We start from the raw sequence: 23124 nt of genomic DNA, 5'->3' as shown, positions 1-23124 counted from the left end.
CCTCTCACCAGATATATGAGGATGAGAAAGAATGGGTACTTATACTGCTGTTGAAAGTTAAGTTGCTTATGACTTTCAACTAGGCAATTTGGCAAAAAGTTTCACATCTTAAAAATATATATACCCTATTAGCCATCAACCCATTTATATTAAAATAGCTTTAGGAAATAATTAGAAAAATGTAAAATACAAGTGTTTTCTCAGCACTACTTAGAATAGCAGTATATTCTAATAGTTGTAGTAGTAGTTTTAGCTAACATTTACTGAGCTATTATTTCTGCCAGGAACTGTTCTAAAGCTTTTGTATAGCTTTTGATTTAAGCATCATAATGGTGTCCTTTGAGATGGCCAATATTTTTATCCCTGTTTTAGTGATGAGGAAATGGATACACAGAAAAGTTAAGTGATAGCTAATAGTCACAGAGTTAAAATAGGATTCAAACCCAAGTTGGGCTCTTTCATTAATGTAAGTAATATGTGCTACCAAATATTTAACTTCAGAAGAAAATTAAGTCTTTGTTTGAAGGCATAGGAATAACATGCTCTTTAGTATTTACAGTTACACTAATAATTGTACATGTTGAGATAGTGATTATAATTTTTAAAATCCTCTCACTTTTATAGGACCGCTCTGCATCTGGCCTGTGCCAATGGCCATGCAGAAGTGGTAACAGTCCTGGTAGAGAGAAAGTGCCAGCTAAACCTCTGTGACAATGAAAACAGGACAGCTCTGATGAAGGTATGTAGTGTTGCAACTATTTCAGCATGAGATAGATTTCACTTAAGTGCTTAGAATAAAAACAAGTTTATGTAGCTAACTGGTGAAACATTTGGACTCTTTACTTTTAACTCCTAGAATCTGAAGTCTGTTTGTCTTTCTAATACTGACAGGCTGTACAATGCCAGGAAGAGGAATGTGCAACCATTCTGCTAGAACATGGTGCTGACCCAAATCTTAAGGATGTTAACGGCAACACTGCTCTCCACTATGCTGTCTGTGGTCAGAACATACCAATAGCAGCCAAACTGCTTTTACACAATGCAGATATTGAAGCAAGAAACAAGGTATAGTTCTACCAACTTCATTCACAATATATTTGGAATAAATTTGTTTTAATATTGATGTTTTACATATTTGGAAGGTCAGGCATTCCCTGAAAGCAAATGTTTTGAATAACGTAATTAAGATTCTCACTCATATGTTCTAAGAAATGATGAATATGCAACTAAGTGATGATACTGAGAATTACTGATTATATATGTAGAACGGAATGATACGTTAATGTTTTTGATTAATAAATAAATTTAAAAAAATTCTCATTCATGTTGTTTTTCTAATTGGTATAACATAACACAGGCAAATTTACTTTGGAAAAGGATTTATTAAAAATCAACAACACATACCTAACTGTAATACAATTATGTTAAAACACTGAATGAAACTGCATGTGAGAATGATAGGGGGAGAAGGGCTGAGGACATAGATGAAATCAGAAAGAAAGATAGAGGTTAAAGATTGAGATGGTATAATCTAGGAATGCCTAGAGTGTATAATAATAGTGACTAAATATACAAATTTTAAAAATGTTTTTGCATGAGGAAGAACAAAGGAATGTCATTATTGCAGGGTGCTAAAAATAGATGGTAATTAATATTTTAAAATGTCACCTTATGTGTGAGACTAAAGCAAAAAATGTTTGTTACAAAATTTATATTTTGACTAGTGCATTTCCTAATATAACTTATGTAGATAGTTTGATTGAACACCATAAGTACTTGGAATCTCAGGTAGGATGTGAGATTTTGTTGGTTTGTCCAGAGTGATGCCCCGATGAATCCCAGAGTGATTCGACCAGTGAGTGGAAAAGGATTTGCAAAGCCCCCTTCAGGGAATGGTGAGAACGGGGAGAATTTCACCTTCCCCAAGTTGAATTCTTGATATTCTCACAAGCAGTGTGGACAACCAAAGCTATAGGCTGAGCCCCCAGTCTTGGGGTTTGTTCATATGAAACTTAACCCCACAAAGGATAGGTCAAGTCTACTTAAAATTTAGGCCTACGAGTCACCCCCAAGAGAGTCTCTTTTGTTGCTCATATGTGGCCTCTCTCCAGCCAACACAACAAGCAGTCTCACCACCCTCCCCCTGTCTACGTGGGACATGACTCCCAGGGGTGTGGACCTTCCTGGCAACGTGGGACAGAAATCCTAGAATGAGCTGAGACTCATCATCAAGGGATTGAGAAAAACCCTAGAATGAGCTGAGACTTAGCATCAAGGGATTGAGAAAACCTTCTCGACCAAAAGGGGGAAGAATGAAATGAGACAAAGTGTCAATGGCTGAGAGATTCCAAACAGAGTCGAGAGGTTATTATTACACATTAAGTAGAAATTATCTTGTTATTCAAGATGTAATGGAGAGGCTGGAGGGAACTGCCTGAAAATACAGAGCTGTGTTCCAGTAGCCATGTTTCTTGAGGATGACTGAATAATGATAGAGCTGTCACAATGTGACTGTGTGATGGTGAAAACCTTGTGTCTGATGCTCCTTTTATCTACCTTGTCAAGAAATGAGTAGAACATATGGAATAAAAATAAATAATAGGGGGAACAAGTGCTAAAATAAATTTAGTTTGAAATGCTAGTGATCAGTGAAAGCAAGGGGTAAGGGGTATCGTAGGTATAATCTTTTTTTTCTATTGTTTTATTTTTCTGTTCTCTTTTTATTTCTTTTTCTGAATTGATACAAATGTTCTAAGAAATGACGAATATACAACTATGTGATGATATTGAGAATTACTGAATGTATTTGTAGAATGGAATTATATGTTAATGTTTTTGTTTGTTCTTAATTTTTTTAATTAATAAATAAATTAAAAAAAGATCAACAACACAAAAGCATTTTATAATAAATAGAATTCCTGCTGCTGTTGACAAGTTCTGTGTTATAAAAAATAATTTCTATTAAAGTATTTATCTCTTTTGGGCCAAGGCTTAAAATGGGAAAACAGCAAAGGAAGAAGAGAAGAATAAAAAATATTCATTAGATCAATTTGGAAATTTAAGAATTGAGGGAAGATATCAACAGAAGTTTTTTTTTTTTTTTCCTTTGTGGTTTTTATTCTTTCCAATTTATTTAGATTTTATAGTTGAGTGAAAATGGGCCCCTAGCAAAGGATAGGTGAAGGCCACATCAGCCCAAGCACAGTTCAAAGCTGGGGATAGGGCCTGTCAGCTTGTTTGAAAGAAGGTCTCCAAGATGAAGAACAGGTGGTACTAAGCCCACCAATAGTCCTAGTCTCTTGGCTATGTCATAGTCAAGATAACGCCTTGAGTAAAGGCCTCTGCAGGTATTCTCTGAAGGTCACCCATGCCAGAAGGTCCAGAGCAGAACGGGGCAGGTAGAGGTTAGGAAGAGAAAGAGTTAGTTTGGGTGTCCCACTGGAGGGCGAGGCCTCACAACGAGCAACAACAGCGCAGGTTTCAGCCTTCTGTGCAGATGGGGTTGAGAGGTCTCAATTTGCCAACTCATAATATTCCCAGAAACTGAGCTCTACAGCATTGCTGGCTTCAGGTAGATTTTCATCCAAGGAGTTCTTTCGTTTTCATTGCCAGATGTCTATCCAGCTCTGCAACGGCATGGTCAGCCATTTGGCTGATCTGTTTCTCTATGAGCTGATGGTGTCCTCTGAGGTTTTGTCCTTTGATTTCTTTAGCTTATTCATTGCATTAGCACGAACCTTCCTTAAAGAGTCTTTGGCTTTGTTGGTGTTCTGTTTGGCCAGCTTCACCAGCATTTCCCTGTGTTCCCTGGTTACTTTAGGTATGGGGACCCGAACTAGTGTCCCTTCCACTTCTGGGTTCAGATTCATTCCACTTTCTCTTATAGCCTTGATAGCTACAGCTGTACACTCTGGGAAACTGGCCATGTTTACCAAAATCAGCTGTGGTGACTTCATGGAGATCTGGCCAATCTGGTTTAAAGCAAGCTTTCCATCAGCAGTTACCACAGTAATATGATCAAGGGATTCTGGTGAGGTCCTTATATTCAGAGTCTTATTGAAATTATCCTTGAGCGTTTCCATCACAGACTTCATTTCTTCATCTACCTCTTCCAAGTTGATTATATCCTCAACCAAGGCAACATTAATATTCACTCTGGTTTGAGACTGTCCTTTTCCTTTGGCTTTGGCTTTCTTGGTAACAAAATGGCGGACTGGTAAAGCTGGATAAGCCATGTATTGTCTATGGTCATTTTGTCTTTCTCTCAATATCTTCAGTGTGACTTCTGAAACAGGTCTGGTTAAGGCTACAAGGGAGTTGCAAAAGGCAGGGTGGGCCAAGTAGAAGCATCTTAATCCCAAAGCCATGACTGAAGTCAATCTTTTGTGAACACCTCCATCAGATGTTCCTGTTAAGTAGTGTATCCTGCTACCGCCCAGGATACTAGGGAAAGGCCAGAAGTTTTTTTTTTTTTTTCCCTGTTTGTATATTTAGGGAAAGTGTGCTTCAGTTTTGTGGATGATAATTCTCAGTTTAGGGAAGAGTTAATTTTTTTTTTTGGCGGGGTGTGGCATGGGCAGGCACCAGAAATTGAACCCCGGGTCTCTGGCATGGCAGATGAGAACTCTGCCTGCTGAGCCACCATGGCCTGCCCAAGAGTTAATTTTTAAACTTACCTAGAGATCAAGTTTAGGAGGTCAATGAGGAAACCAAATTGTGAGTGAACAGGAAGTGATTAAATAGTTGAGACAGAGGAACATAATTAACCACTAAAATATCCTTTTCTGTCGGAAACAGCTACTTAGATAAGAGTCTAAACAGTGATCTCAAATCTAGACTATCTTGATGGGAAGATGGGAGGAAAGGAGTTTATGAAGAATGATATTACGGTACAGTTTGAGCTTACTAGTTTCTATTCCATCCCTACCAGGAAAATTAAATCCAGCTTTCATTATGTGACTCTTTCTTACTTTTTCCTTTTTTGTCCAGATCTCCAAATGATAAAGGGAATTGGCCAAGTGGATGAGATGCAAAACTGAAGTGATCTTTTTAAAGTTTTTAAATACAGTTGAGAAATAGGTAATTTTGTCAATTTTAAATTGTTTTTACTTATTTACAGGATGACCTCACACCACTTTTACTTGCTATAAGTGAAAACAAACAGCAAATGGTAGAATTTTTAGTAAAGAAAGAAGCAAATATACATGCAGTTGATAAAGCAAAAAGGTACAGTAGTTCTTTCTTTCTTTTTTTTAAATCTTAGTGGTATCGTAGAGTGATAATAACCACTCATTTCAGAGAATGAATAAGAAAAGGATTAACTTATAATTACTGGTATATAGTGAGAAACATTAACACAAATCATCAGTTAGTAGAAAAGCAGTTATTCTAATGGGGAACTTGAAGACCTGGATGTAGCAGGATTCATATTCCTTTATGATATTGGTTGATGTTTGTGATTTATAATCTGATTTTTTTTGTTTTGTGATCACATATTAGTTTTAGTCATTTTATAAAGTAAGATTAATTTTTAGTTTTCTTTATGACACAATATTGAATTTCTTAATCCTTATGTAGTGTAAACCTCTGCTTCTTATATATTTTTCTTTAAAAGATGCTATATTAAACGTAGAAAGGAGTTGAAAGTCATTTTGTCTTGGATGATTCTGCTTTAACTTAATTACTTTGAATGATACTGACATTAGATTATTCTTACATGATTATGACTCTTTCCAGATACTGTGGGGCTCATCAGTTTTTATCCTTTTCCTTTCTAGTATCTTAGAGATGTTTTCATTTTTAATTGGTATGGGCAGAGGGAAAGATGATGACTTTAATTAAATGATCTTTTCCTTTTCTGAAGACAAGTCATGGGTGGGTGACAAAGAGGAAAGAGATGGGCTTTAGATGCACAGAAGACTGAATTTAATTCCTTGTTTTCCTGCTTGCTAGGGGTGTGGCCTTTGGGACATTACTTAAAATCACCAAATATGTTTTCTGATATGAAAGGGAAGATACTAATAATACGTGATTCTATGGTGGTTGTATGTGAGAATATATATATATATATATATATATATATATATATATATATAGCCTTTAATTCAATGCCTAGAACATACTCATTAGCATCATTGATACAACTACTATGACTGTTATTAGTACCATTATATTAATATTAGACCACAGCGGGACAAGATGCTTCCTTTTGCTTTTTCCCTTCCTTTTAGCTTTGAGAGTAATTTATGAAGATATCCACATGAACAATCAAGATGATTGTGTCTGTTAGTGTTTGTAATTAGTTACTTCTCTACAGACAGGCAAGATATTAACTTGGTAAAATATATATCACATTAGCTGTAGCTTAATTAAAGTTTTTGAGGTGAAGTTATCTTTCTGTTATTTTAGAACAGCCCTCATGCTTGCTGTAAATTTTGAATCAACAAATGTAGTCAGTCTTCTTCTTCAGCAAGGTATTGATGTCTTTTCTCGAGATATCTATGGATGGACTGCAGAAGAATATGCTCTTATTAGTGGTTTTAATATGTAAGTGTTTTACATTATATATTAGTTATCACTAAATGGTGAGGTTTAAGATAACCATAACTGCTACTAATACAGTTAGTTGGTAAGGAAGATTTTATAGTTTGATTCAAACAGTCTTAGAATGGCTGTGAGTTAATTCATGTCAGCAGCCAGAAACTAAGAGGCAAAGTCCATTTGAGTCTAGACTAGTTAGAAGTAGCAGTGGATGCAGCATTCTTTATGGGGAAAAGTAAGGTTCGGGATTTTTTTTTTTTTAACATTTTTATTGGAAACCACAAACAGACATACAAACATTCTTGACATACAAACATTTTTGACATAGTTACAATCAGTGGCTCACAGTATCATCATATAATTGTGTGTTCATCACCATGGTCATTTTTTTGAACATTTGCATATCTCCAGCAAAATAAATAAAAAAGAAAAAACTCATACATACCATACCCCTAACCCTTCCCTCTCGTTGACCACTAGTATTTCAGTCTACTCACTTTATTTTAACCTTTGTTCTCCCTATTATTTATTTCTTATCCATATTTTTTACTCAGTTGTCCATACCATAGATAAAAGGAGCGTCAGACACAAGGTTTTCACAATCACACAGTCACATTGCAAAAGCTATATCATTATACGATCCTCTTCAAGAAACATGGCTGCTGGAATGCAGCTCGGCAGTTTCAGGTACTTCCCTCTAGCCACTCTAGTACACCATAAACTAAAAGAGATATCTATATAATGCATAAGAATAACCTCTAGGATAATCTGTCAACTCTGAAATCTCTTGGCCACTGACACTTTATTTTATCTCATTTCTCTCTTCCCCCTTTTGGTTGAGAAGCTTTTCTCAATCCCTTGATGCCAACTTCCAGCTCATGCTAGGATTTTTGTCCCTCATTGCCAGGGAGGTTTATTCCCCTGGGAGTCATGTCGGGCTTGGGATTCAAGACCTTTATTCTTAGTGTTCCTAACATTATCTATCTTATTCCATGTATAGCCGTTATGCATGGTGTGTAAGTAGGGCCACATCTTTGATTTTACTAATTAATGATTTGCATCTTGAGATGTCCTGGTTAGCAGAAAATCCTATATTTCTCCTATACCCACCCCTTGAATTTTCCAAGAACTCAGTAGGATTTACTAAGTCCAAGGAAGAGAATCCTCTTTCACAATTCAGGTGAAGGGAAAAAAGGACATTCTAGTGTTTCATTGCTTCTGTTGCTTCAGTATTGCTGTTGAAGACTGATTCTATAGTCTGGTCATGATTGACCTTTGCTACAAGGATGCCCTTGCTGATCCAGACCCCTCACAATCTTCACTGGTGACCCATACTTAGTCTTTAGAGTTAGAGTTCTCCTTTAGTTCACATATAAACTGAAACATATGCTTAGTCTTTGTTTCCAGAGCACCAGCACATTGCCCTGGCTGCTGGGCCTTCTAGCTTTAGCTGCCCACATGGTGAACACACTGATGCTCCCCTTCATCTCCCATCAAATCCTTGTGTGGAACCCACATTTGAGCCCAGATCATCATGGTGAATTAGCCTTTGAGGCCCTTGTTTATTTTTTCTGCCAGCAGATATTAGTTGGGACCATTATAATTGTCAGAGAGGTTCAAATAAACTTGCAGGAAGAGATCAGAGTTCCCTTTCATCCTTGCTACTAAAAACCCCTTTAATCCTGTGGAGCACCTTTTCATAGGCTGTGGAAGGGCCCATATCATTCTTCCCCAGAGTAGTGGGTGCCAGCTTGGCTTGCCTTAGATTCCATAATTAAGTTCAGCCCCTCAGGTGATCTATTTCCCATAATAATGAAAATCCCCCAAGGACTTGCATTTCCACCTCAACTTTTCAAAGCTGGCATACTTTTCAAATTCTGCCTCATAAGGCAGCCATTCGGCAGAATTTTCTGAATCTGTGATAGGTTAGTTGGACTTAGGAGAGCTAAGTCTCCTTCATGAAACATTGATATCCATGTATTAAAGAAGGATTACATTTTCCAAGGCAACTGGAGATTAAAAGGGAGATTAAGCATTGTTGTAATAAAGATGTGCTGGTTCAGACTGTGGGTGGGTAAGTAGTCCAAGCCAGATCTTGACCTCTATTAGTTCACTGTTCTTGATGTATTTAGCTATAATAATAGAAGACAATCACTTTATCTAATTTAATGAGATAATATATTTATACTATAAATGCATTTAGTTGCAAGTTATATGGTAGCTAAAATGCTCTGAAATTACAAACAACAAAGACTAAAACAGTTAATAAACAGAGTTAGGTCTTAATAACATTTCCTGGAAATTACAACATTTGAATGTTAAAATTTAAGAAAATAACCCCATTGGGTTTTATTTGAGATTCCAAAATAGTTTCAGCAATAAAGTTCAAGACAAATTATCCAATTACTTCAGTGTTTCTGTGAACAGTGCATTGTATATTAGCCCATTAAATCCTCATAATACCTTGGTGAAGTGGGGCAGTAAGATCCCTATTTTGTAGAGGAACACATTGAGCCTCACTGCAGGGACTAATCCAAGAACAGATAGCTGTGTGTTACAGAGCTAGGATGTGTTGAGTGCAGGAAACTTTCCATTATGTTACACTAGATCCAGGTAAGTTATTGAGCTGTTCTGCCCCCAATTCAGGACCACTTCACTCTATTTTTTTCTTCTTCTTCAATTAAATGCTTACGAAAAAGTTTGTGGAGCTTGTATGCTTGAAGTGTATGGGATAATTAAATCCTGAGTTCTTAACTCTGACACTGTCTGAAATCTTTTGAGAATTATTTAATATGTATGATAAATTGGCATCAATTTCATATTGGCATCAAAGTAATAATATTATCAAATTTTTTTATACACAGCTGTCGCCAACTGATTTCTGACTATAAAGAAGAAAAGCTATCTAAAAATTTCTCTCAAAATAATAATCCAGGTAAGATTTCTGGTAGTGAAATTACTCTTGGTGGTTCTACCATAAAGAAAATCAGAGCAAGAAGGTTTTGATATAATGAAAGAGCAATTTAAAAAATCAGTGTGTAAATTCCTGGGGTTTTTTGCTTAATGGTCTAGAATTCAGAATTTTTAAAGAAATTAATTGTAGATAATTTATATTCTGAAACAGTATTTTCTGAAAAGAAATTCATTTATTTAATCACAGCCACTGAAATTGCCATATGTCTTTGTGTAAATAAGAAAAAGGAATTTTTAAATTAATTTTAAAAAAATATAACAACAAACCAACACAAGCATCCTTAGCATATGATCATTCTGTTCTACATATATAATCAGTGATTCACAGTATCATCACATAGTTGTATATTCATCATCATGATCATTTCTTAGAACATTTGCATCAATTCAGAGAAAGAAATAAAAAGAAAACAGAAAAAAATTCTTACATACCATACCTTACCCCTCCCTTTCCTTGATCACTAGCATTTCAATCTACTAAATTAATTTTAATGTTTGTTCCCCTTATTATTTATTTTTATTCCTTATGTTTTACTCATCTGTCGATAAGGTAGATAAAAGTAGCATCAGACACAAGGTTTTCACAATCACACAGTCACATTGTGAAAGCTGTATCATTATACGATCATCTTCAAGAAACATAGCTATTGGAACACAGCTCTACATTTTCAGGCAGTTCCCTCCAGCCTCTCCATTACATTTTTTTTTTCTTTCAAATTTTCTTTAATTTTTCTGGGTATTATGCAGTTACTGCTGGTTCTTTTTTTTTTTAAATTTATTTATTAATTAAAAAAATTAACAAATGAAATAAAACATTTACATATATAATCAGTAATTCACAATATCATCACTTAGTTGCATATTCATCATTTCTTAGAACATTTGCATCAATTCAGAAAAAGAAATAAAAAGACAATAGAAAAAAATAAAATGAAAACAGGAAAAAAAAAGATTATACCTACCATACCCCTTACTCCTTGCTTTCATTGATCACTAGCATTTCAAACTAAATTTATTTTAAAATTTGTTCCCCCTACTATTTATTTTGATTCCATATGTTCTACTTGTTTGTTGGCAAGGTAGATAAAATGAGCATCAGACACAAGGTTTTCACAATTACACAGTCACATTGTGAAAGCGATACCATTATTCAGTCATCATCAAGATCTCCATTACATTTTAACTAATAAGGTGACATCTATTTAATGTGTAATAATAACCTCCAGGATAACCTCTCGACTCTGTTTGGAATCTCTCAGCCATTGACACTTTATTTTGTCTCATTTCGCTCTTCCCCCTTTTGGTTGAGAAGGTTAAGAAAAAGGAATTTAAAGTTAGAATGTTGTATGTTTCTTGTATAATCACATAACAACAATTTGTACTCCTTATAAAAGTGAATATTTTATTTTAATTTTACAACGAATAGATTACATTTAGTAAATGAATGTTAGTTATTACATGATGATTTGTGTCACTAAAAAAGAAGTGTCTTTAAGATAGGAACCCAGTGCTACCTTTTTGGTACCATAAACAAATGACCAATCTGTAAGAATGAAGTTAGCACAAAACTTTGTGTGCGCTAACATTGATACATTTTTTTAAAAGATACCTACAGATGGTACAAAAGTAGAAAGCAAGTCCTTTTTGAGAAACATGGCTATTTAACATTTTGTTATGCCAACAAGGCCTTGGTATATTATCGGCTTCGTTCTTCATGTAAGTTAAAATACAGTGAGATATATTGACCTCTTTATAACAAGACACTTTGTCCTATCTTTTGAATAATTGTCATGATTTAGTAATTTTTAAATTTTTTAGAACAAGTTGCTTTATTACCTTTAGCCAAAAGATTAGCATAATGAATATCAAGTAGCCCAACAGTGGATTTGACAAATTATAATTAAATGACAAAGTGTTTCACAGTAACAGAATGCTACAGTGATAATTGTGCCCCTGATGTGGCATCTAATGTAGGGTACAACCTGAACAGCATAAAGACCCCTTTAATTTAGTGGACACTTGTCAAAGAACTTCTGTAAGTTAGGTTTTGCAAGTTAGATGCAGAGGTGAAATAGACAGTTTTGATCATTAAGCTGTTCATAATAGAAAATAACTGTTCTCTGGCTTTTCAAAAGAATGAAAAACCCACTTTTATTCATTTATTCCCTTGCCCACTTAAATAAGTATCTTTTAAATATCTGTCTTTTAGGTACTAAGCATTATTCTAATGTTGCAGAAAGCAAGCATTTTAAAAACACAGGTCCTGCTCTCCAAGTGTGTGTTATTATCACTGTTGTTTTTGTTATTTACTAAAGTGCTTACTATGTACTAGAAGCCCTTCAGGACCATACAGTTATCTTTATTATTTATTAAAATATGTTTGGTGTGTGATATGTGCCAGACATTTAAGTCTATTGTAAGGAATTAGAACTTTAAAAAAGTGGGTAGGGTTTAAGATAAGCATCAGTGTGTGTAGAAGTTTGCCAGGTGAAGAGGTAGGAGGACTATATTTGGCAGAAGAAAACATCCAGCAAGATTACATGTTTTGTACAATGGACAGCAAGGGCTGAGGCTAAGATACATGTGAGAACTTTGCAAGATATATGAGCAGTTCAGTTTTCCTGGTGCATAAAGTGTGATATGGGAATGGTTGGGAATGAGTGAATATATAGGTTACGCAAGTTTCTGAAAGTCTTTTTAATACCATCGAAAGGAATAGACATCCTGTGGGCCATGGGAAGTTTACCAGCTAGAATGCTTTTGGCCGAAAATAACAGATGACCTGATGAACAGTGCCTTAACCAACCCCAGGGATGTTTTGGTGGCTCAGTGATGATATCAAGAACCCAGGTGTTTTAAAACTTTTTTTATCGTATAGTATAAAATATATACAAAGCAAAGGGCAATGATTTCACTTGCAGAGTTGGGCTTAAAGAAACTGAGGCCACCTCTGAGCACCAACAGAGGTCCTCCAGAAGTAACTCTTAGACATACCTATAGGTAGTCTAAGCTTCTATGCTACCTACATAAGCTTCACAAGAGTAAGCCTCATGATCAAGGGCATGTCCTATTGATTTGTGTATCCCTAAAGTTGACACAGTATCTGGGAATTCCCTGGTAAGGTTTAATAATTCCGTATTCTTTCTCCCCTCCCTCAGGGGACTTTGGCAATACTTTTTGATTATCTGCTTACTATACTCTAGGATGTTTCCAGGCATTACAATAATCTATCCAGGATTAAAGGACCACTTTCTTATTCTGTGCTTCCTGTATTTCAGTCATTCAAATGAGCTATACAGATAGGTTGAATTAGATTATGCACTACAGAAAATTTCAGTTCCAGAGCAAATAAACCTGTCTTCCATTGGTCTCAAGGAGTATGTGTTATTGTAAAATGTAGACACTGCCTTCCTTTTCCCTGTGTTCTGAATTACTTCAACCCCAACCTGTTCGGATTTGATCTTATCTCTAAATATCAAGTTATATATACAAAACAGCCTCTCAAAATCCAGAAATAATAATCACTACTCCAAACGTAATATGTGTCTGCTCTAAAAGCTTACAATCTAGGCCCCTGTTTTCTTATAAGCATTTTCTAAAGGTGACCGTACCATTGTTGTTTTTTTGTTTCTGACTTATTTTGTCTCACCAAATGTCCCACATGTTCATTAACATCATTGCATGCCTCATGATACTGTTCCTTTTTGTAGCAGCACAGCCTTTGTTCATAAATATACACCATCATTTGCCAATCTACTTCTCCGTTAGTGCATTGTTCAGCCACCTGCGTTCATTGGGCATCATGTAGAAGGCCCCAAATCCACAGTCCATCAACATTCTCAATTTTAGATAATTTCATTGTTCCCAAGAACCAGAAAACCAATAAACACACCCTCACCAAATGGAAAATCTAAACCTCCTCTTAACTGTTGTCCCTCACCCCGTTACTTACCTTTGCTATTACTGTAGTAGTGCTGATTGTTTCCTTTTGAACATAGCTCATAGCATGCAATAACAGTTTTCTCCCAGTACTCTGGACTTAAACACTCTTACAAGAATCATATCTTTGAAATAATTCTTACGAGAACTCATTCATATTTCTACTGAGTCAGTGAGACACGTAGGAAGGACTGTACAACCCCTTTCAATCTTGTTCATCTTCAATATGGTAATATTACTTCTAGACTCATTAGAGAATCACTTTCACGCCTATCTGTTCCCTTACATTGGAGTTCAACTGCATTAGAATGGTTCACCCATCTCTAGCTTCTGTGTATCTCTAAGTCCCCTATATTCTGTATTATAAGCCTCTGATAATACCTTTATGCTGGTCATAAAAGTGAACTCATACAGTAACCGTCCTTTTGTGTCTGGCTAATTTCGCTCAGCATTATGTCCTCAAGGCTCATCCATCTTGTCATGTGCTTCAGGACATCATTTTGTCTTACTGCTGCGTAATATTCCATTGTATGTAAATACCACATTTTGTTGATCCACTCGTTTGTTGATGGGCATTTGGTTTGTTTCCATCTTTTGGTGATTGAATAATGATGCTGTGAACATTGGTGTGCAAATGTCTGTTTGTGGCGTTGCTTTCAGCTCTTCTGGGTATATACGAAGTAGTGCTATTGCTGGGTCATAGGGCAACTGGATATTTAGTATCCTAAGGATCTGCCAAACAATCTTCCATGGTGGTTGCATCATTATATATTCCCAGCAGCAGTGCGTAAATGTGTCCCAGTTTCTCCACATCCTCACCAACTTGTATAGTTTTGTGTTTGTTTAATAGCAGCCATTCTTATAGGTGTGAGGTGGTATCTCATTGCAGTCTTGATCTTCATTTCCCTTATAGCCAGTGAAAATGAGCCTCTCTTCATGTGCTCTTGAGCCATCTGTATTTGCTCTTCAGAAAAATGCCTATTCATGTCTTTAGCCCATTTATATCTTTAGCCCAATTGGATTGTTTATTCTTTTGTTGTTAAGTTTTGTGATTTCTTTGCATATACAGGAAATCAAACCTTTGTCCAATATGTGATTTACAAATATTTTTTCCCATTGAGTTGGCTGCCTCTTCACCTTTTTGACAAAGTCTTTTGAGGTGCAGAAGCATTTGATTTTGAGGAGTTCCCATTTATCTTTTTTTCCTTTTGTTCCTTGTGCTTTGGGTGTCAAGTTTAGGAATCTACCTCCTATTACTAGATCTTGAAGATATTTCCCTACATTTTCTTCTAGAAGCTTTATGGTGCTAGTTCTTATATTTAGGTATTTGATGCATTTTTAGTTAATTTTTGTGTAGGGTGTAAGATAGGGGTCCCCTTTCATTCTCTTGGCTATTGATATCCAGTTCTTCCATGCCCAATTATTGAAAAGACTATTTTGTTGCAGTTCAGAGGATTTGGGGGCTTTGTCAAAAATCCGTTGACCATAGATTTGGTGGTCTATTTCTGCACTCTCGATTTGATTCCATTGGTCAATGCTTCTGTGTGTGTGCCAGTACTAGGCTGTTTTCACCACTGTGGCTTTATAATAGGTTTTGTAGTCAGGGAGTGTTAATCCTCCCACTCCGTTCTTCATTTTTAGGATGCTTTTAGCTATTCAGGGTTTCTTTCTCTTCCAGATGAATTTGGTAGTTAGCTTTTCCAAATCTTCAATGTGGGTTGTTGGAATTTTGATTGGTACTTTGTTGAATCTGTAGATCAGTTTGGGGAGAATTAATATCTTAACTATATTTAGCCTTTCTATCCATGGGCAGGGAATGTCTTTCCACCTATTTAGATCTCCTTTGATTTCTTTTAGCAATGTTACATAGTTTTCTGTGTACAAGTCCTTTACATTCCTAGTTAAGTTCATTCCTAAGTATTTGATTCTTTTAGTTGCTATTTGGAGTGGAATGTTTTCCTTAACTGACTCCTCAACTAGCTCATTGCTTATGTATAGAAATATTACTGATTTCTGCACATTAATTTTATATCCTGCCACCTTGCTGAATTTGTTTGTTAGCTCAAGTAACTTTGCAGTAGATTGCTCAAGAAGTACTAAGTATAGTATCATATCATCAGCAAATAATGAGAGTTTTACTTCTTCCTTTCCAATTTGTATGCCTGTAATTTCTTTGTCCTGTCTGATTGCTCTAGCTGGAACTTCTAGCACAATGTTGAATAATAGTGGTGACAGTGGTCATCCTTGTCTTCTACCTGATTTTAGGCGGAAGACTTTCAGTCTTTCTCCATTGAGTGCGATGCTGGCTATCAGTTTTTCATATATTCCCGTTATCATATTGAGGTAGTTACCTTTGATTCCTATCTTTTGGTGTGTTATTATCAGAAAAGGATGCTGAATTTTGTCAAAAGCTTTTTTAGTAGCAATTGATATGATCATGAGATTCTTCCTTTCTGATTTGTTAATATGCTGTATTAGATTGATTGATTTTCTTATGTTAAACCAACCTTGAATTCCTGGTATAAATCCTACTTGAGTGTGATGTATAATTCTTTTGATGTGTCATTGGGTTTGATTTGCTAGTATTTTGTTGAGAATTTTTCCATCTGTGTTCATTAGGAAGATTGGTCTGCTGCTTTCCTTTCTTGTGGTATCTTTGTCTGGTTTTAGTATTAGAGTGATATTAGCTTCATAAAATGAGTTAGGTAGTGTTCCTTTTTTCTCAGTTTTCTGGAAGAGTTTGAGCAGGATTGGTGTTGGATCTTTCTGGAATGTTTGACGAAATTCTTCTGTGAAACCGTCTGGGCTTTTCTTTTTAGGAAGTTTCCTTTTTTGTGTGTGTATGCTGTATGGTGGGGTCCCATTTCATTACTTTTCCATGTGAGTATCCTGTTATTGCAGCATCATGTGTTAACTTTTTTGTTTGTTGTATTTTGTTTGTTTTTGGGAAAATGCATGGACTGGGAATTGAACCTGGGTTTCCCGCATAGCAAGCTAGAATTTTACCACTGAACTACCTTTGTACCCTCTTTAGGAAGTTTTTTGATGACTGATTGAATCTCTTTACTTGTAATTGGTTTGTTAAGATCTTCTGTTTTTCTTCTCAGGTCGGTATAGGTTTTGTGTTTCTGCAAATTTGTCCGTTCCATCTGAATTGTCTAGTTTATATATGGTTGTTCATAGTATCCGCTTATGATTTAAAAATTTAAAAAATTTTTCAGGTTCCATGGTAATGACCCTGCCCCACCCGCAATTTTGATTTTGTTTATTTGCATCTTCTTTACTTTTTTTTTTAGACATGGGCAGGCACCAGGAATTGGCATGGCGGGTGAGAACTCTGCCACTGAGCCACCATTGCTGGCCCCTCTCTCTTTACTTTTTTGAACTAAAACATTTAAATTCCAAGATAATTGGATGTGGTCATTTAAGATGTTCTTTGTCCTCTTGTCCTTTTTTTTTTTTGGTCCATTATCGTAGTATCTGATGACATATGCCTTACAAGCGGAAAAAGCATGATTTCTGTAGACATTTGTCACATAATGGGAAGGGTTGAGAAAAAGTGACATGAGATAATACTATAGAACACTAACTGTTTGGACCATCATGCTATATGAGGTGGGCCCAGATATACATTCTAGCACTGGAAGAAGATGCTCTCAATAGGCTATACTTTATCAAACTTGAATCACAGGGTCTTTTTTCTTATTTGGCAATTGCAAATAAGGCCATATTGTTTGATCTGGCATTCAGTACCCAGATCAGTATGTATCAGTATGCTTCTCATTGATCCTCTTCCTGTGAGGAATGAGTTTGAAAACAGTCTGTGCTCTACAACAGGACTTATGTTCGACAAGTACATTCATGGTCATGGGAATTGTCTTTAGAAAGTTCCTTATTTTCCTTGGAAAGCAATGAAAAAGGATGATATCTCCCATCAAAGGGAGGAACAACTGATGGCACTTTCTCATTGCTTCTGTGTGTTGATAGGAGTTGGGTTTTTTTTTTTTTTTGCATTTCTGGTAATGCTTCATGGCAACTTGCCACCTTTTTTAAAAAAAATTTTTTTTACTGATAAATCTTTACACACAAGCATTCAACACAACCTCTTCTGAGCTTCTTTTTGTGGTTCTTAGGAAAGCTTTTTTTTTTTTTAATGTTTTTATCATATAGTATAACATATATGCTGAGCAAAGAAAGAAAAAAGCAATAGTTTTCAAAGCACTTTTCAACTAGTAGATACAGGACAAATCCCAGAGTTTGTCATGGGCTACCATATGCTCAAATGTTTTTCCTTCTAGCTGCTCCAGAATATAGGAGGCTAGAAGGCTTAAATATCTTTTTATCACAATTGACTTTTTTTCCTCCTTTTTTGTGAAAAATAACATATATGCAAAAAAGCAATAAATTTCAAAGCACAGCACTACAATTAGTTGTAGAACAGATTTCAGAGTTTTACATGGGTTACAATCCCACAATTTTAGGTTTTTACTTCTAGCTACTGTAAGATACTGGAGACTAAAATAGCTATCAATTTAATGATTCAGCAGTCATATTCATTTATTAAATCCTATCTTTACTGTATAATTCCATCATCATCTTTGATTATCTTTACTGTATTTTCCCACCATCACCTTTGATCTTTCCATCCCTCTCTTTAGGGGTGTTTGAGCTATGGCTATTCTAAATTTTTCATATTGGAAGGATCTGTCACTAATATGGGGTATTGAGGTGGAACTATATGATGTTCTGGAGAGGCTGGGCCCTCTAGGTTTCAGAACTTATCTGGACCAGGGACCCGTCTGGAGTTTGTATGTTTCTGAAAAGTTACTCTAGTGTATAGAACCTTTGTGGAATCTTACCTGTTGCCCTAGATGTTCTTTAGGATTGGCTGGAATGGTCCTGGTTGGGATTTGGCAGGTTATGATATCTTAGGAGAGTTTTCTCTCCAATACCTCTTATTCTGGGAGGTAAGATCCCAGCTGAATTTGAACCTTGTTTGCATTACATATAGAGTAGAGAAAATGACTAGAACTAAATTAACTCTCCAGTATCTTCCCCAGAAGAAGATTAGAGAGAGTAAGTATGCTGATCTCTCTCGCACTTCTCTTCACTGGCAGTTCAAAAATCTTTGCTTCAAAGTAGAGTGCTTATTTGCTTTGCTCCCTTATAGTATGGTGTTTCATCCTTAATGGAACAGTCTCAGCTGAAGAGCTTCAGCGTTGTGCCTGTGTCACAACAAAGTATGTTTACTCTCTTCCAACTGCCTCTAGTGGCAAAAGTCTAGAAAAATCATACTAATTAAATTTGATGCTGTCAGCTCCTGATACTGATTCTGCTAATGATGCCATTTTCTGTCAGTCTGATAGGGATAGATTATTTACTTGTAGTTCTGAGATTTAAAAAATATGTATTTTTATTGAGAAATATCCACACTCATACAGTCCAACCATATTATACACTCAGTGGCTCATAATATCATACACAGTTGTGTATTCTTCATCATGATCATTTTCAGAACATTTGCATCACTCCAGAGAAAGACATATAAAGGAAAAAAAAAAAAGAACTCATAATCCTGTGCCCCTTACCTCCCTCTCATTCACCCATAATATTTCAGTCTACCCGGTTTTTAACCCTTTATCTTCCCTATTATTTATTTATTTTTAAATTCTTATTTTTATACTTATTTATTCCTCTGTCCATACCCTGGATAAAAGGAGCATCACACACAAGATTTTCACAATCATACAGTCGCTTGTAAAAGCTATATAGTTACACAGTCTTTTTCAAGAATCAAGGCTATTGGAACTCATCTCAACAGTTTCAGGTGCTTCCCTCTAGCCACTCCAATATAAAAATTAAAAAGAGATATCTGTATAACGCCTAGAAAAACCTCCAGGATAACCTCTCGACTCTGTTTAAGTCTCTCAACCACTGAGATTTTTTTTTTCTCATTTCTCTCTTCTCCCTGTTGGTCAAGAAGACTTTCTCATTCCCATAATGCTGGGTCCCAGCTCATCCCCAGAAGTCATACCCATGTTTTCAGGGAGACTTATACCCCTGGGAGTCATTTTCCATGTAGGGGGGTGGGCAGTGGGTTCATCTGCCAAGTTGACCAAATCTGAGCAACAAAAGAGGTTCTCTCTTGGGTTGACTCTTAGACATAATTATAACTAGACTTAGCCTATCCTTTGCAGGAATGAGCTTCATAGGCGTGACCACCAAGATTGAGGGCTCAGTCTATTGAATTGGTTGTCCCTACTGCCTGCAAGAATATCAGGAATTCCCTGAATGGGGATGTTTAATATTTCCTCCTTTCTCCCCAGTCCCCTGAGGGAATTTTGCAAATACTTTTATTGTCTGTCTAAATTACTTTGGGTATCACACTAACTAACCTGTACAAACCAACAAGATCGCATGCCCTATTCAAGATTCCATGTAATTATGGTGTTCAGGTAAACTGTAGGCCTAAGATTTTGATAAATTACATTCTCCTTTCCTTGCATTTGAAAAATGCAAAGCAGGGGAAGTAGTAATTCTTAATGCATCAATTGCCTACCAATAGTACAATGAATATTTACTCTAATATAATCTTCACATGTGGTTCTCAAGGACTATTTTGTAACAGAGTCTCATCCTTTTTTAAAAAAATATATATATATATATTTAATTTAATTTTTTTATGGAAAGAAGGAGGGAATGAAAGAAATAGAGATAAAAAAGGAGAGAAAGGAAAAAAGAGGAAAGGAGGAGGGAGAGCAGAGGGAGAGAAGAAGTGGGGAAGAGGAAGGGTAATATTGGCAGATTACCACATTCCCCATCTGCCCCCAAAATCTTCATCCAGATCATACTAGAGCAAAATATCAGAGGCAGTTGCATTGACTTTCCATCTAGTTGCCGATCACTTCTTGGCCTATTTTCCAGAGCAATTCATTCGGCTTGCCCTTGACATTATTATCTTTACCAGAGTCATTATATCAAGATCGTATACTATCTGTACTTTTGTGTCTAGAGTCTCATACTTTTATCATTAAGACTGTATTTCTTTTGTTGATTTAAAATTTATTTTTTCTGTGTTCCAAGAAATGATCATGATGATGAATATGCAACTATATGATGATATTTTGAATTACTGATTATATATGTAGAATGGAAGGATCAAAATAGGAATATTTGAGTTCGTTTGTTGTTTTTTGGTATTTAAAAAAATAAAATAATTAAAATTTATTTTTTCTGTAGGAGTTGGAGAGAGTTCTGAAGAAGACTCTTTAAGCAGGTAGGATTTTACAGATTTTTAAATTATCTGTTAACTGAGGGCATACAGAGGAAAGAAATTAACATTTGTTGATTATTTTATTCTGGAATAGATAACATAGTATGTGCTTTTATCTCAAATAGTTATCACAACAGCTCTACTGGGTAGCTGTGCTATTATTACCTCATTTTTACTGATTGAGTGACTATGGTCCAGATTGATGAATTGACCCAAGATTCCATAGTTAACAAGTATCTGAACCACGATTTGACTGTCAGCCTGCTGATTCCCTGGTCCATTCTCTGTTCTGTTAGCATAGATTGATTGGTACCTGTGTATCATGGGTATAGAGACACAGGGTCCAGATAAGATCAGCTCCAAAAGTAATATATAGTTATGTGTTAACTCTAATTTAACTGTGTATCATGGGGATAGAGACACAGGGTCCAGATAAGATCGGCTCCAAAAGTAATATATAGTTATGTGTTAACTATAGCTCTGTTAGTTCTAGGTTTTGACCTCATATTTGACATTTTGTGTGGTAACCAGTATGTAGTTTTGATCGTGAAGGGTTTTTGGGTAGCATGTCTTAGTTAGCTATGGTAACAGGTCCATGGGTTTTATATAAGCAAGACCCTCTCAGGCATGTCTTCATAGGTAAGCTGGTATCTGCTCCCTAGAGATTACTTTACTGTAGAATGAAGAATATCTTCGTATAGACCGTTTTGTGTTAATAATACTCATTTTCTTCTTAGAGTCTTACTGACTTCCCAGTCTGGTTTTGCCTTCAGTCTAGTGCTGGCCTAGTTCTGTCATGTTTACTCTTTTTCCTAGAGTCTTTTTTTCCTTCTTTCATGAATTTAAAATCTTTTCTTGATATTTTTACTTTCTTCTCTGCTTTTCTTGGTGTTTCTTTGTTCCATTTTTCATTTCTGCTAGCTAAGTAGTTCTGTTTTTCTGTAGGGATAATCATAAGCGTGTAGAATTTCAGGGTATTAAGGAATCATGGAGATTAATCACAATACCCTCTAGTACTTCATCCTCTGTTCATAGTTCTTACCAAATTCAGATTGTTCAGGTTGAGAACCTGAAAGTCATGGAGATTAATGTGACTTATCTAGATCCTACATATGGTAAGTGGCAGGAATGAATTTGAACTATAATTTCTTAAGTTTGTGCCCGGTGCTCTTTCTTCTTTATCATCCTCTAGGTGTTATTAAGAGAAAGTGAGAAGTGGGTCACTAGACCCAGTAGTGACCATAGTGGAAGAGAAAAAGCATGGAGTTATCAGAGGAGGCAAGTTTGGAGAGGGACAACACTGGGTTGGATAGGAAGAGGGTTTTAGAGAAGAGATATCAGATGCAATGGTTAGGTTCAGGTGTCAGTTTGGCCAGGTGATAGTGCCCACTCATCTAGTCAATCAAATTTTTGATACCTTAACAGAGTTTTGTGAAATTAAGAGGTATAATGATGTTGGCTGGTTGTTCTTAGATATGCTGGATACAGTTATGAGAGAAAGGGATGAGCTAAAGGCTTGAGATTTGCAAGTTAAATGCCCTATGAAAGACATAAAGGTTTCTTTGTGTGCCCTGAAAGAAAATCTTATTTCCTGTGGTTGCAGACTTGAGATCTCTGAAAACCAGATCCCAGAGTTTCATTGTACGAGTAGCAGATTTACAACGTAAACTAAATTCTCAGCCTTGTAGAGTGTCTGCTGTTAGAGTAAGGGCTCTTATTAGAAAAGAAGTGGATTCTGAAACTCGGGATAGTGACATATGGGTTGGTAATAATGGCAGTGGGGACATGGACATGCTGGATTCTGCTCTTTGCTAGATAGACCTGTAATGGTCTGTCCTGAAGAAACAACCACCCAGTCTTCAGCCTGCCCTGAGGAGACAGTTACCCAACCTCCAGTCTGTCCTGAGGATTCTGCCATCCATCCTCCACTTAAGACATTAACCCTTCAGTGTCTGCTAAACCTGAAACCACCTCCCCTGGGGAAAAAACCTTCACTCCTATGCTTGGAACAATTAATCCTATTTCTCCAGATGAAACTGCAGCAGAGTGCAATTAGGTAATTGGCTTGAAAGACATTTTTCATTCTTTTCATGACCTGTCCCCACCACTCTTCTTCCCTTCAAGACCTTTGTGGTAGTTAGATTCAGTTGTCAACTTGGCCAGGTGAGCATACCTAGTTTTGTTGCTACGGACACGAGCCAATGGAATGTGAACCTCATCTGTTGCTGATTTACATCTACAGTCAGCTAGGAGGCGTGCCTGCTGCAATGATGGACGTTTGACTTAATTGGCTGATGCTTAAATGAGAGACCACAACGTAGCACAGCCTAAGCAGCTTGGCATTCCTCATCTCAGCACTCGCAGCTCAGCCCAGGCCTTTGGAGATGCAGAAAGAAGTC

The 23124-nt window shown here is 36.2% G+C and overlaps 1 protein-coding gene and 1 pseudogene across 12 annotated transcripts in view; one reads left to right on the top strand and one right to left on the bottom strand.

Annotated features, from left to right (window-relative positions):
- Window positions 1-23124, top strand: part of ANKRD26 (ankyrin repeat domain containing 26) — a 1272391-nt gene that overhangs the window by 19456 nt on the left and 1229811 nt on the right. For 10 of the 12 annotated variants that reach the window (XM_077153143.1, XM_077153089.1, XM_077153120.1 and 7 more), the window contains exons 2-7: window positions 625-739; window positions 892-1065; window positions 5120-5226; window positions 6409-6546; window positions 9405-9475; window positions 20692-20728. In XM_077153143.1, the coding sequence (XP_077009258.1) occupies window positions 625-739; window positions 892-1065; window positions 5120-5226; window positions 6409-6546; window positions 9405-9475; window positions 20692-20728 (642 nt within the window). Of the gene's footprint in view, window positions 1-624; window positions 740-891; window positions 1066-5119; window positions 5227-6408; window positions 6547-9404; window positions 9476-20691; window positions 20729-23124 lie in introns of those variants that run through there. The other 2 variants (XM_077153107.1, XM_077153152.1) reach the window with 2 other exon arrangements.
- LOC143677323 (ribosome-recycling factor, mitochondrial pseudogene) lies at window positions 3089-4448 on the bottom strand (annotated as a pseudogene).

This window comes from Tamandua tetradactyla, chromosome 1 (assembly GCF_023851605.1).
Source record: "Tamandua tetradactyla isolate mTamTet1 chromosome 1, mTamTet1.pri, whole genome shotgun sequence".
NCBI classification, from domain to species: Eukaryota; Metazoa; Chordata; class Mammalia; order Pilosa; family Myrmecophagidae; genus Tamandua; species Tamandua tetradactyla.
Note: the sequence above shows the minus strand (reverse complement) of the source record. Positions and strands in the feature narration are given on the sequence as shown.